The following is a 14,901-nucleotide window of genomic DNA, read 5'->3' as shown; positions in this document are numbered from 1 at the left end:
AAAATGGGGCTTTTGTCGAATAATGCCTATTGTGCATTTGTGCGCCGACGGTCTTTGTTTTTGTTCATTCCGATGACACTTGGGCACAGCGCGTAAACATTTATTGAGAATGTACGATCGCACAGCGCAGCATAGTAAATGGCTGATGGAAAAATCGAGATTGTCCCTGCATGTTTATTACGCCGGTTATCATAGGAATTTTCGTTTGCGGTTTCATGTTTGTTTTACAATAAATTTAATCTGGTTGCAATAAAAATATTCATATATTCGCATTTAATCGGTTTCATCTTAAAATATAATAAATAACATTGTTTATAAATCAGTGCGTATCAAGATGCAACACAATCTAAAGCGGCTTTTACAATTAACAACATTATTATTAAAATACAAAAATTAAAAACATATGGCCATATACTAAAATGATATTAATTATAATTATTAGATTAATTCTAACAAAGTATTATGATAAATACTCAAAATATTAAAAAAAAAACTGTTTTCTATCCTATTGATTCTTCAAATTAAATTAACATTAAAATAAATTTTAAATACATGTCTTAATTAAAAAAATAAAAAATATAGAAATTCTTGTTTTGTTTTCTTTTTAAACATTTTCAAAAATGACGTTTATTGTAAGAAAATACCAAAGTACACGTGGGTCAATCAACGACGTTGAACATATGCTTGATCTTTCGATTCCGAGATGTCGCGGTTCATTTTCGGCTGGAGTAGGCAACCCAGAGTACGTAATATTCCGATTACAAAATTAGTTTTTTCTAATTTCTTCTATATTTTGTAAATATTTAAAAATGATATAATAGGAAATATACCAAATTAACATTCCACTATCAATAAAAAATGTATAATTCTTTCAAATTTTCTTTTTCTTCCAAACAATTACTAAATAAAATTATTTGTATATAACTCTATATTTTATATATTTTTAAAATTTTTAATATTAAAATAAAAAGAGAAATAATAATATTATTTTAATTAATCTGATTTTAAGCTTTGCTTAAATATAATATATATTTCATATAATTTAATATTTAGATTTTTCATATTTTTTTATTCTTCTATATTTTACAATTCTTTAAAAAATTTGGTACTAAGAAAATTATAATAATTATTTCTGTTTCAAACACGTTTTAAAAAATATTTTATATATTTAATATTTTTAATATTAAATGAAATAAAGTGAAAAAAAATAATTTTCACATCCACATTTTACAAATTTCTAAGGTTTTTAATACTAAAATGAAATAATATGAAATATACAATTCAGGTTTTCACTCATAATATTATTTTTTTTTATTTTTAAATTATTTTGTAAATTTTTTATAATGATTGCATAAGGAGAAATTAATAATATTTATTAAAATAATAAATAATAAGTATTAATATAATATTGATAATATTAATATAATAATAATATAAAATAAATGTAAATATAGTATAATATATAATAATATATAATAAATGTATAACGAGATAATAATAATGTAATATTCAAAACAAATAATATTAATTTTGTTAGCAATAAAATAAAAAAGTAACAACAAATTTTACAACTTTTTTTGTTATATAAAATAAGTTTGCTAAATGCTATGTTAACCTCATATTAAAAAAATAATAATAAATAAATAAATAAATATGCAATTCATGTGGTTTATTCTTTCAAATAAATGAGTCAAAACTGAAATATAATTTTAAAGATAAAATCGCAATCGCATTTAATTTTTTTCTCTATAAGCCATGAAAGAGTTTTTTTGATTGAATTTTTAAGTTCTCAAATTATTATATTAAAAGAAAATATTTTTCCTCATTTATATAGGTCAATTATGAAAGCTATTTTACTTTCTTGTAATAATTCAAATAAGAAAACCATTAACTTTTTAGTTTTAAAAAATAAATTTCTTCCGACATGATCCAGAGCTTAAAGCTCAGACTTTTCTTATGACCTGTAGGTTATAAAATTTCGTGATTGTTTTGCAGATAAGAAAATAAAATTTTGGTTTAACAACTTTAATTAAATTTAAAGTGGATCCCGTATAATTAAAAATAATAATATAAGTACCGCCGTAAAATCTCTAGAATTTATATTCTTAAATAAATCGCTAGAGTATGTATAATAATAATATAGACGGCGAATTTCAAGTTTAAAATTAGCCCGTTATCATTAAAACTTAAAAGATTTAATTTCGAAATACCGATTTGTTAATGAAATTGGATTCAGTGCACATAACATATTGTTTTTATTTTGATTATTCCGTTTTAGTTTTATCCGCACGTTAATCAGTCTGACGTAAAGCTCTACAATAAATTTATCAGCTTAATCCGGGCTTTATTGCAAAACAACGTATTTCCAGCTTTCGATTAATTTACTAAAACGCGAAGTTTTTAATTAAATAAGCGAAATATTGAATTTGTACGTAATTCGCTTTAGAGAAAATGTATTCAATTAGTGAAATATATTACGTGAATTTCGGTCAATGACGCCGAACTTTGTAATCCATTTAATTAAAATGTTCTGCATATCACATTTCAGCTTGAAATGTACAAACATTTATTCATTTACGTTTTCAACTTGTCACTTCCTTCGGTCAAATTGATTTTAATTTGGAATCTCAACAAAATTATTACGTTGTTATCTACCCTCCCATTGAAGGGGTTAGATTTATTTGGGGGCATGTACCACAAAAATGTAATTAATTAGACTTTATGCCCCCCAACGATGCCGGAGATCAATTTGAAGTATGTGCCAAGGAAACGTTACTTTCCGTTCTTCAAACCCCGAAAACTTTGCCAATAAACTAAAATTTTAATGTCAGCATTTACTGGGCGCTTGTTCGGCATTATTGCGGTTTGGTAGGTCTAAGATAACCAATAATGTTTCACTCGAAACAACCCTTGCAAATGGAATTTTCTTGTGCTCGTTCCCCCATCGCCGTCTTTACTCCTTTGAACCGGAGACTTATTACGAGATCGCGAGCATTATAATCAAAGGTGTTGATGTTGCATTCCATCTGGAAAGTAATTTGGCTGAAAGGGTGGCATTTACTTTGCTTGATACGGAAACGAAATAAGCAAATACACTCGAACTCCCTAAAACCTCCTCCCGCAACTCTTTGTTGGCTCGGTATTTAAGTGTGGAATAATATTTGTCGTGGCAAATAAACGTAAAAGATTGTTTTCAAGGAGTGCAGCGGAATTAAAAGTGCCACTTTATTTAAAGAAGTGCTAATGGAAAAGGTAAGCCACTATGGTTAATAAAATTATAGATAAATATAATATTTAAAATATTAAGTATTTTTTGTTAACCTAAAATTTTATATATGTTGGTTTACAATTTCTATTGTTTATCATAATATCGTTTTTATAGTATATATATATATATATATATATATATATATATATATATATATACACATAATTTTTAAAATTTACATAAATTTTGAAACATTTTTTTTTTTTTGTTAAAAATAAAATTTATAAATTAAAAGAGATTTATAAATTTTTAAACAAAAATTCGATATTATTTCTCAAATATAACCTAAATTTAATTTCTTAACATTATTTCTAAAAATCTATTAATTAATTTATTCATAAACATTTTTTAATTCTATTTATTAATATTAAAACATTATTAAAAGGATAATAATATAAGATTTTGTTAGTATATGTAATATTTACAACATTAAAAAAAATTATTTGAATTATTTCTTAAATGCATTTTACAATTATAAATATAAAATTTTTGGAAATTTTTATAATACCTAACATAATTTTGATTTTTTAAATATTCAAATTTGCTACATTTTAAACTAATTTTATTTATCAATATTCAACTAGTATTTAATATTTTTATTATTATATTTATTTAATATTCATTTATATATAGTATTTACAAAATCATTAAAAAATTGTGATATGTAAAATAAGAAATATTTTTTAATTTTGTAATAAAATTTTGAATATATTTCTATAATATTTACAAAGAGACGTTTTGAATTTCACAATAAAAATTTTAATATAATGTTTACAATAATTACAGAATTAAATAATTGATTTTTAATTTTTTATCATTTCTATTTTTTTTTTTTAATTTCAAATTTACCACTTTTTTCCTTTTTTTACGTTTTTCTTATTCTATTTATCAATATTGAACTATTATTTATTATCTTTATTATACCTTTAATACAAAATGATTAAAAAAATTGTGATATATAAAATAAGAAATATTTTTTAATTTGGTATTAAAAATTTGAATATATTGCTATAATATTTACAAAAATTACATAATTAATTAGTTGATTTTTATTTTTTTATCATTATTACTGAAATTTTTTAAAATAATTTTATAATTTATATTAAAATAATTTTATTATTATATATATTTTTATTAAATTAACAATTCTTATTTATTTTTAATTATAGACATTTTCTAATTTATATGTATACTAAATTATTTTTTTAAAATTTTTATAATTCATAACCATTTTTATTTTTAAAAGTTCAAAACTTTACTTTTTTAACTTTCAATTCTAAATAATAATGTAACATTTTACTAAATTTTTAAATATGCGGTTTATATATAACATATTATTCAGTTTTTAGACTAATTATTTTATAAAATTTATGGAGTTTATACAGAATATGTTTTAAAAATAATTCATAATATGTTTTAGTGAATACAAAGAAAATTTCAGGCGCAGTGTGTACAATAATCTAAACATAAAACATCCCAATACTGAAAATTTCATGTAGGAATGAACATAATCTGTAATGGAGTCAATATTTCTTCGTAACGATCCGAAACGATCTGTTCGAAATTTGTATTTCGCAGTGTCGACAAATGAATATAAGTTAGAATCTGAAATCTATGGGTTTATTGCGGCCTTAAATTGGCAACAATGAGAACGGAGCAGGTGCAGCGAAAAGCTCGCAGCAATAAAGTTTAAATAAATTGATGAAGTAGTAAGGCGAACGATCTATAAAGTGAAAAATCTACTACAGTTTTAGAGTCCAAGTCCCTGTGCAAGATTAATAAACTTGGGAAAACTGTCAAAGAAAAATTATGAAAGTTCCGGAGTTAGAGGGCCCGGCGTTTCAGTTACCTGGCCGGATTAAAAGAGACATTTTATGATCCCGCCCCTCCATCTAGCTTTTAATTACACTCATTTTAACTTTCAGTTAGTTTTGCGTCCGGGACTGATATCGTAAAGTAATTCAAAAGTTTGCCTTAATTAATTTTGTGTGTTTTGTTTATCCAGACGAATTACATTCAAAACGACAGGACTAATCGCCTGTGGATATTAAAGTAATGCCCACCAACTTTTGATAATTTTAATTTCCACAAGATTTATATCTTGTGGGGGATTATAAATATTTTAAAGTCCGTTTTATTTCTGATGACAGGATCTGTAATTAGTTTTGTGTTACTTTTCCCCGCCATAAAGTTAATCGGGATTAGTTATTCGGGACGGAATTAGCCCCATACAAGACTGTAACAATAACCATTAAATAAGTTGGCAAGAGACATTAGTGTAAAACTGAACTTGTATCAATTACGCTAAAAGTGAACAAAAATGGGCACATAAAAAGTCCTGGCATGCAGGTACAGTGCTACAGTGCTCCAGTTCCAGGGCCATTGTTAAGACAGCGGGTTTCCAAGTTATAATGGGCCATAACTGTCGCTTTAAACGATCCTAGTCGGGTTATTGCATACTTCCCCATTTAATATCACTTACTTCCAATAAAACTACAAATGTATTTTAATATGTTTATTGCTATTATTACGGCGTTTTCAGTTAGCGCCAAATTACTATTGCTTAATCCAAAATTTGCATTTGGATGCCGCGAAAGCCGACGCCATTAACCAACCTCGAGCCCCCGTTAATTGGAAAAACACATTAAAACAAACCGCAATGTTTTGCAAGCTTAAAAATGAATTGATCCAACATTCTCGGTTAAAATTGATCGGTGACAAAGGACGGATTGAATTTAATTGCAGTATTAAACGAAGTGATCCGAAACGAGGAAACGCGAAGAGCATTTAATTAAGACATTAGAACTGCTGTCACAAAACAGAGTCGGGGTAGTCCGAGTCGTTCCCTGCCCCGACTCGCCACAGGATATAATTCAATTAAGAATGACTGGAAGCGCCCAACTGGCTTTTGATTCAATTAATTATCCTTGAATTACCGCATTAACATCCACACTGGACTGGATACAAGTGTCAGTACCTCAAAGTAAATGATTTTGATGTTATAATCAACGGCCGTGTGTTGGAATTATATACGCCCATAGATCTTACGCTATTTTGATGCGGTACAGTTCAGACCCACTTTGTCTTGTTAAACCGGCACCATTCCAACCCAATTTTCATACTGGATGCGAACATTTAATTGTTTCGTGTTGTTTATTAACTGTTTTCGAGTTGTTTAATTGTTTTCTTTTGGTTTACGTTGAACTTTCCGTCGTGGTATCAATGGTAGTCATTTGGTGACTGCTTGGAACACTTCAATTTTAATGATCATTAAATTAAGATGTGTCACGCCACTTCAGATTTATTTAAGAGTAATTACTAAAGTTCTGATAGTTGGTTAGTTTAAATACAGATTTCTATTACCGTAAATTGTCTTGAAAGGTGTAATTAAACTTTATCATTTTTACAGCTTTTCTGCCATTCACGATTTATTTTTATTAACTTTACATGATCTCTTCGTGAAATATTTCAGGATGTGGACTTAAGAAAACAGCAGACACCAGGATATAGCGAAAACAAACTGAGTTAATGTAAAGTTGTTTCCCTTCCCGGACGGCTTTATAAAAAGTCGCAGCATCTTAAGAGGTAAGACGAGTATAAAAGACAAGAGGATGATGTGCACACCAACTACTTTCAAACACTTACCTTCTCTGCTTAAAGCGAAATGATAATGGTCCGCCGTTCTCCCCCTATATTTTACAACGGCACTGCATCCGACAGTTATTGATCATACAGTTAATGCACAATACGATTTATAAACAATTCACCGGGAGAGTTTCGTCGTCCGCAAAAGTTTAACGGAATTTTAAACCGCGATTAAATTTTAAGGATACAAGTACGACGAATTTAAGTGGCGTAAATTAGGAGACGGAGGGAAGTGAAGTTTTTAAGTAAATTGTCGCATAAAGTAATAAAGGCCCCGGTTACTTGAAGTATGTTTAAAGTTTTTACAACTGCCATTTATTATTTCGCACTTCCAATGCTGAAACACGTTCAATATTCATTGTGTCACAAAGTTGCGAGTTAAATTGAGTTCAAAGCAACAATTGAAGTTATTGTTTATGATTTGCTTTAATTTCTTTTTAAATATTTAGAGCAATGTAGAGGAATAAATTAGTGGAATGAAAATATTCTACTCTAATCCTTTATATCCAAACTCCAACTGTCTATTTCAATTCAATTTCAACTTAAATTTCTTTTTTTCAGATATTTTCATGTCATATATTTGTTTATAAAACTGCCAAGTAGTAGATAAATATTAAGGTATAATTAAAATATATTTAAAAAGTAATATGAAAAATTCCTGCAAAATATTTTTTAGTTTTAAGTAAAACTGACCAAATAGTACCAAATTATTTAACTTTCAGTACATATTAAAATATTTTCATGATACAATCTGCTAAATTAAATTAATTAATAATAATTAGTTAATATTTTATAATCAAATTAAATAATAAAAATTGAAATAACACATAATTCCAAAAAAAAAAAATTTCAAATGAATATTATTACTAGATAAATAAAAAGATTTAAGTAAAACTGCCCAAGCACTGGCAAATTATTCAACTTTCAATATTACAATATTTTTCTGAAACATTCTGAATAATTAAATTGTTTAATAATAAAATAGTAATTAAATAATATTTTACAATTAAATTAAATAATAAAAAAATAAAGAATAATACTAAACAAATCCAAAAAGATTAATCCTTCATATAAATATTACTGCATAAATAAAATATATTTAAAAAGTATTAAGAAATTCCTGCAAAATATTTAATAAGATTTAAATTAAATTAATTAATAATAATATTTTACAATTAAATTAAATAATAAAAAATTAAATAACAATACTACACAAATCCAAAAATTAAACTTTCAAATAAATATTACTGGATAAATAAAATATATTGCATAATATTTGTTTGTGTTTAAATAAAACTGGCCAAATAGTGGCAAATTATTCAACTTTCAATATTAGAATATTTTCCTGAAACAATCTGAAAAACTTAATTGTTTAATAATAAAATAATAAATAATATTGTTACTATTAAATTAAATTATAAAAAATCAAATAACAATACTACACAAGTCCAATAAAATTAAACCTTGATATAAATATTACTGGATGAATAAAATATATTTAAACAGTCTTATGAAAAAATCTTGTAAAATATTTAATAGTGTAAACAATCTGAAAAGTTAAATTATTAAGTAATAAAATAATAATTAAATAATATTGTTGAAATTAAGTTAAATAATACAAAATTAAATGACAAATACTACAGAAATCTGAAAAAAATTAAACTTAACTTTTCAGATAAATATTATGGGATAAATAAAATATAAAGTCACATGAAAAAATCCTGTAAAATATTTAATAAGGTTTAAGCAAAACTGACCAAGTAATAGCAAATTATTCATCCAATATTATCCTGTAGCAGTCTGAAAAATTAAGTTTATTTAACAATAAAATAATAATTAAATAATATTTTATATAATTTGATTAAATGATAAATACCACATAAATAATAAAAAATAAACTTTCAAATAAATATTATTGGATAAATAAATTATATATGAAAAGACAGGAAAAAATCCTGCAAATATTTAATAATGTTTAAGTAAAAATTAAATGGTTTTATAAAAAAATAATAAACAAATAACGAAGGAAATATGAATAAATAGTAAATAAATAAATATAAATTATATAATTAAACAATGAATAATGTATTTATTATCATAAATTATTTATATCTTAAAATAAAATAAACTGTTAGACAAATAAAAAATAAAAAATACTTGAAATATGTAAATGCAGTTGACCAAATAGCTATCCTAACATAAAATAATGTTAGCAAAGTCAGCATATTAAGATTTATTCCTATTATAAAAACTAGCGTTCCATTCGAGTTTGTCATAATTAACCAGCGAAATATTAATTTATATTTTGCACAACATTAAATTACGAAAATAATGGCGCAACTTCAGCAGTTTCTGCAGCTATTTGCTAAGTGAATTATTGTAACCGAAATAATTACGACCAGAGAACTGGGTATGTTTCCCCCGAGGTCTTTTATCTCGTTCTCTTTAGTTTTCTTCGCAGAGAGACACAGAGAACAGTATTAAATAAATTAAACGCTACAGCAGGATTTTACTATGCCACACATACGTAACACACACAACTGAGAGGCCAAACCGAGATTTATAATAATATTCCCGTGTTAAAATATAATGACATAAATGCGGTGATTATTCATGAAGCTTTTAGAAGCATATAAATAATTAACCCGGTAAATTACAACAAAACCGTTAAACACGTTCTTGATACGTTCGCTTAAATTTAATTGAAGCTGTCGCCGGGCAAAAACTGTACTAATGGATGGTGGAGGAGGACAGACACGATTTCAATAAATCAATGGGCCGTAAAAAATTCATGGACGTCGAAGATCACAGTCGCAGTACATACATTTCAATCGTGTCTAAAACCTGAATCGTTAATTGAGAGACAAGTGCCAATTCACTTGGCCGTTGTAAAAGCGCCGGGGATGTATTTCCATGTGCGAGATTTACACTTTCATTTGTGTTCCAGTGGCGTCCTGCTGCACTTTAATTTTCATTTTTAAGATGAAATACGATTTGGAGTTTTAACTTGCGAAACGTCAACGCGGAAGACAATAATTTATCATTAAGTCTAATTCCATTAGCGTCAGGCAACAAGAGACACATTTCGAAAAGTTAATTCGACCATATTGGAAACCCGTAAACTGCGCCGGAATTGATTTAATGAAAAATATCACAAACTCAGCACGTAGATATTCAGGGGAGCGAAATGAATTTCAAGTAGGTATGGAAATTAAAATTGATGACGGGCGGTATGAAAAGTGCGAAAGAGTTAATTGAAATTTTAGGCGGACATCAATGGCTTATTTATGTCGATTCCGACGAGTAAATTTCGAGTGCCGAATGGGCAGGCCATCTGCCATTTTAATGAAACGGGATCTGTTTGAAAAGTGTCAACAATAAAATATGGGTGTCTGGAGTGTGATGATTCATTTCGAGCATTTATTTGGGCCGATGCGGAACCCTTTTTTTTTTCGTCGTCCTTTCGGCACGTGAACTCCATTTACAACACCGATAAACTTTTGTACTGTGAAAAAGTGTTTTTTTTTTTCTAAGTAACGATGTACCTATGTAAATTTTTTGATTAATATCTCTTTTTGTAATTTCATAAATAAGTTTTAATAAGTTTAAATGTGACAGTAAATATATTGGAGATAAGCTACATCAATGTCATCATGTAAACTGTACCAAGGAAGAAATTAAGCAATGTCACCTGCAAAATTTTCATGTAATATGTTTGAATGTTTGAGTTATTGAAAGTAGTACTTTTTATGTCATAGAATTTTTCAATTAAATGTCTTGTGAAAAATAATTTAATTAACTTAATCAAATATATCGCTCATATATAGTACAACAAATTATTTTATTAAAAAAAACGATATACTAATATTTTTATTTACGTAGTTTTTAAATATTATTATTTATTTCAAGCAGGGTTCATAAGTAAAGCAACCAGATCTCAATCCAATTGGCCAATACAAAGCCCAGATCTCAATCCAATTGAAAACTTTTGAGATAAAAATCCATGTAAAAAGACAAATTTGAATGAGATCTACGAATAAGTTCAAACCTAGGTATAAAGAAATATAGAACGATTCTATTGAAAAGTAGCTGAAATCAATGAAAAAGTAGTGTTTAGAAGTTATTAAGAATACTGGATAAACTATTAAATACTGAATACGTAAGGTTGTTTTATTTTATAGTTGCTCTAATTTTGATCCTTAATTTTGTTTTCAAATATTAATAAATACCTAACTGAAAAGCAAATAAACAATTATATTGTTGTTATCAAACGTATTTCATAACTAACAATAATATAAATATTTAAATATATGTTACACTTTTATCAAGACAAATGAAAATTTCTAAAGTTGTATATGTCTGAAAAAAATGCAATTCTAGAACTTTTAGACAACTTTAAAGTATAATAACTCCTTATCTAAGTAAGGTAATTCAGAAGAGTTTAATACATCAAATTGAAGATAAATATTTTCACCTAGAAAAATTATTAATTTATAAAAAATTATATAATTTATTATTATTAATTAAGATTAACACCAAAAAATAAATATTATCTCAGTGTAGTTAAAATTATAAATTATGATACTCCGAAGTATTACAAATAATCCCATATACAGTTGTTGATCCATAATCAGCTCAATTAAAAGTTATCACAGTTAATATACGAGTGTGTCTGTTGATTATGTTTAAAATTTGCAACGTTAGATTACCAACTAATTTCAAAATGTATGAAATATTACCAAAGTAACATATAGCACCGTTGAATACTTTAAATTAAAAATAAATATTTAGTTTTTTAAAAATATATAAACAAATTTAAATCTTATTACAACTAATGTAGATACATACACTCTCTCTAAAATACTGTATAAAACAATAATAATAAATTAATATTATTTTAAAAGCTCATATTAAATAAAAGATTAAAAATTAAAATGTTGTTATAATAATGACCACTACTGTATATATATATATATATATATATATATATATATATATATATATATATATATATATTATAAACACATTGTAATTTTAGTAAAGAACTATAAAAAGTAGTACTTGTAACAAAATATGAGTTTTAAAATGTCCGAGTAAGATTGTTATTTTCTGTGAACTTTCTGAGATGATTATTGACCACGTTTCAGCGTTGAAGCTATGAAACAATAAATGATAGTTGTAAAAACTTTAAATACAATTTCAGTAGCCGAAACACTTATTATTTTATACAACAATTTATTTATAAACTCCACGTCCCATCGCTTTCTAATTTACGTCACTTAAATTTGTCGTCCTGCATCCTTAAAATTTAATCGTGGTTTAAAATTCAGTAGAGCCTGTCACCGTGAAAATTCCCCGCAAATTGTTTATAAATCGTATTGTGCATTAACTGTGTGATCAATAACTGTCAGATACAATGCCGAGACCGGCGAAACATTATTATTTCACTTTAAGCGTGGAAGGTAAGTGTTTTGAAGTAGTTGGTGTGCACATCATCCTCTTGTCTTTAATACTCGTCTTACCTTTTAAGGTACTACTGGTTATTATAAAGCCGTAGTGAAAGGAAACAACTTTACATTAACTCAATTTGTTTCCGTTATATCCGAGTGTCTACTATTTGCTGACGCTTACTTCCTGAAACATCCACTTAAGTATTCATATTGGTGCTGACGTATGGAAATTTAATAAAAATAAATCAGACAGGAGACGCGATTATTAAAAGAAAATGCGCCGCTCTAAATTTAAACTTATCCGTTGGAATCGCAAAACAACTAGACCGGTCCCTTGAGATTTATAAAAGCTAAAGCACTGAAATTGATAACGTTTAATATCATTCGTCGAGATTATCTATAGGATAGAATAATAATGGAGATAGAAACCTTCCACCGAACTAGCCAACTACCGAAACTTTAATAATGACTCTTAAATGTCGTCGAAATCGCGTCACACATTTTAATTTAACGATCATAATTTTCTGTTGACTGCACACATTTTCGCGAATTGAAGTTGAAACGTTCCAAACAGCGACGAAACCCTACAAAATTCCTATTAATATTAAATGAAAGCAAGTCGACTGGATGACAGGTGTGAGATTTTGTGCATTTCCTTTTCCAGCCTTCTTTCAATTTAATAATGAACGAACAAGTCTTATAACGGACTCCTTCGAAACCCTTTTGTTCTCACTCAAGTAGCTTTTTTACATTTCATAATTTAACTCTAGAGTGTCAGTTATGTTTATTTCATTGTTTCGTTTAACCTTTCCGTTCAGTGTTTGACGACGTGAACCAATTAATTGCCGTTTCCAAGGAGGTTTTGTGTACCTGTGCACAGACAAAACAACACGTAAAACAACAATAAGCCTTCAGCAACACCGCCAACACAACAGCCCCCGCGTCTTACGTGTTTGAATTTCCGCGACCCATATTCAATGAAAACATTTCCTTGTTATTAAATATGACATACATTTCGAACAACGCTCGAAGCTAGGTGAATGTGAAGGAGACTGTATTGTTTTCCGTTGGGAAGAAAACGAGTCATTCGTATCGAATAAAGATCATGTAAAACGTATTTTAAGACCCGAGGCATATGTCACGACAACGACGGATGTATCGTGGCTTTTAAGGACGCTTTTTTTTTTTCTCGGCACAAAAGCGTGATTTATTGGTTTCAGATGGCAATGAAATGTAAGTTTGTGTTATAAGGTATAAAAATTGTCTTATACTACTACTAATGTTTAAAATAAAGTTATAAATAGGACTCACCACATTTCCTCCAACTGCTGAACCAGCTCATTAAGCACGCACATTTTACACACACAGGACATGATGCAAATTGAACGGAAATAAGTTAAACAAATAAAAGTAAAGTATTATCTAATTAAACTATTGTTCGCGACGCGGTAGAAAAACTTCCAAAACTTCCTCACTGCTATTATGGCGAAAATGTTCGTTTTAAATTAAACAAAACGTTACAAGTACCGGAACAATGACACTGTTTAACAATAAATTCACAAAGCATTTCAGGAGAACTGTCACAATTTGCGTCTGGTACCAACACAACAGTGTGGTTGAACGTGTAAACCCCAGAAATTCCAAACAGTACCAACCTCTCCTTAAACAAGGCACCAATGATGCCAACCTGTCTTTTATTTATTTGTTATAAAATAGGGAAAAGTAAACTGAAGTTGACTATATACTTTTATGTGAATAAAATAATTAAATAAGAATAAGAATACTCTCTTTAGCTCTCAACTTTATTTCTTTAAGGTATGGGAAACTAGCGTGTACTTAATTTTTGTCACAATTTATTTTTATTCACTAAGTTATACTAAACATTTAACATGCCTAGAAAACAAAGAAGAAATAATTATAGCCAATTAAGTGAGTTTGATAGAGATAGAATAGTTGGCGGGCATTAAGCAAGAAGTGAGTATTGTGATGCGATGTTGGCAGTCATCGAGTGAAGAAGGTAAAAGAGGTAGAGTGAGAAGTTCCAGAGCTACCACTGAGTTGTCTTATATTATTGAACGCAGGTGACTGCTGACCAATTTTTTGTCAATGAAGGTGGGCCAATTGGTATTCTTTTTGCCTCCGTATAAGGTCTTTTGGACTACGGAGTTGTCACCCTTTTTTGATCTTACTTCTAACAATGAGGGTCTTAAAGAAAGGGGGTCTGACCCCATTATTAGCTTGTCACAATTATTATTTTGTAACAGCTTTACATTTTTCAAAAAATATGGAGTAAATCAGTTATATCAAGGTGTTTTTTTGCACGCAGTATATATTTTAATAAGTGTCTAGAATGTTTTATTAAAATTTATATTTGACAGTATAAAATTACATGAAAACATTTTACTTTTAAAAACAAGTAACATTATTAAAACCGCAAAAAAAAACAATTTTCCTATCTCATCATAAAAATGGACGATGACATAAAATACCGAAAGTTTTGTAAAATTAATAGAGTCACCGTACCCTAATGACGGTGCT

At 27.4% G+C, this 14,901-nt stretch overlaps 2 protein-coding genes across 2 annotated transcripts in view; one reads left to right on the top strand and one right to left on the bottom strand.

Moving 5' to 3' along the window:
• LOC109600431 (CUGBP Elav-like family member 2) overlaps positions 1-13,733 on the bottom strand; it is a 372,127-nt gene extending 358,394 nt beyond the window's left edge. Inside the window, exon 1 of the mRNA XM_049967989.1 lies at positions 13,675-13,733. Coding sequence (XP_049823946.1) covers positions 13,675-13,718 — 44 coding nt within the window. The 5' untranslated portion in view covers positions 13,719-13,733. The remainder of the gene's footprint in view (positions 1-13,674) is intronic.
• The window catches only part of LOC126265703 (uncharacterized), a 30,831-nt gene continuing 22,736 nt past the window's right edge, over positions 6,807-14,901 (top strand). The window contains exon 1 of the mRNA XM_049967991.1: positions 6,807-6,853. The gene's annotated coding sequence lies outside the window, so the exon portion shown is untranslated. The remainder of the gene's footprint in view (positions 6,854-14,901) is intronic.

The sequence above is a fragment of the Aethina tumida genome, chromosome 5 (assembly GCF_024364675.1).
Source record: "Aethina tumida isolate Nest 87 chromosome 5, icAetTumi1.1, whole genome shotgun sequence".
In the NCBI taxonomy this organism is placed as follows: domain Eukaryota; kingdom Metazoa; phylum Arthropoda; class Insecta; order Coleoptera; family Nitidulidae; genus Aethina; species Aethina tumida.
This window is presented reverse-complemented; position numbering and strand designations above follow the sequence as displayed.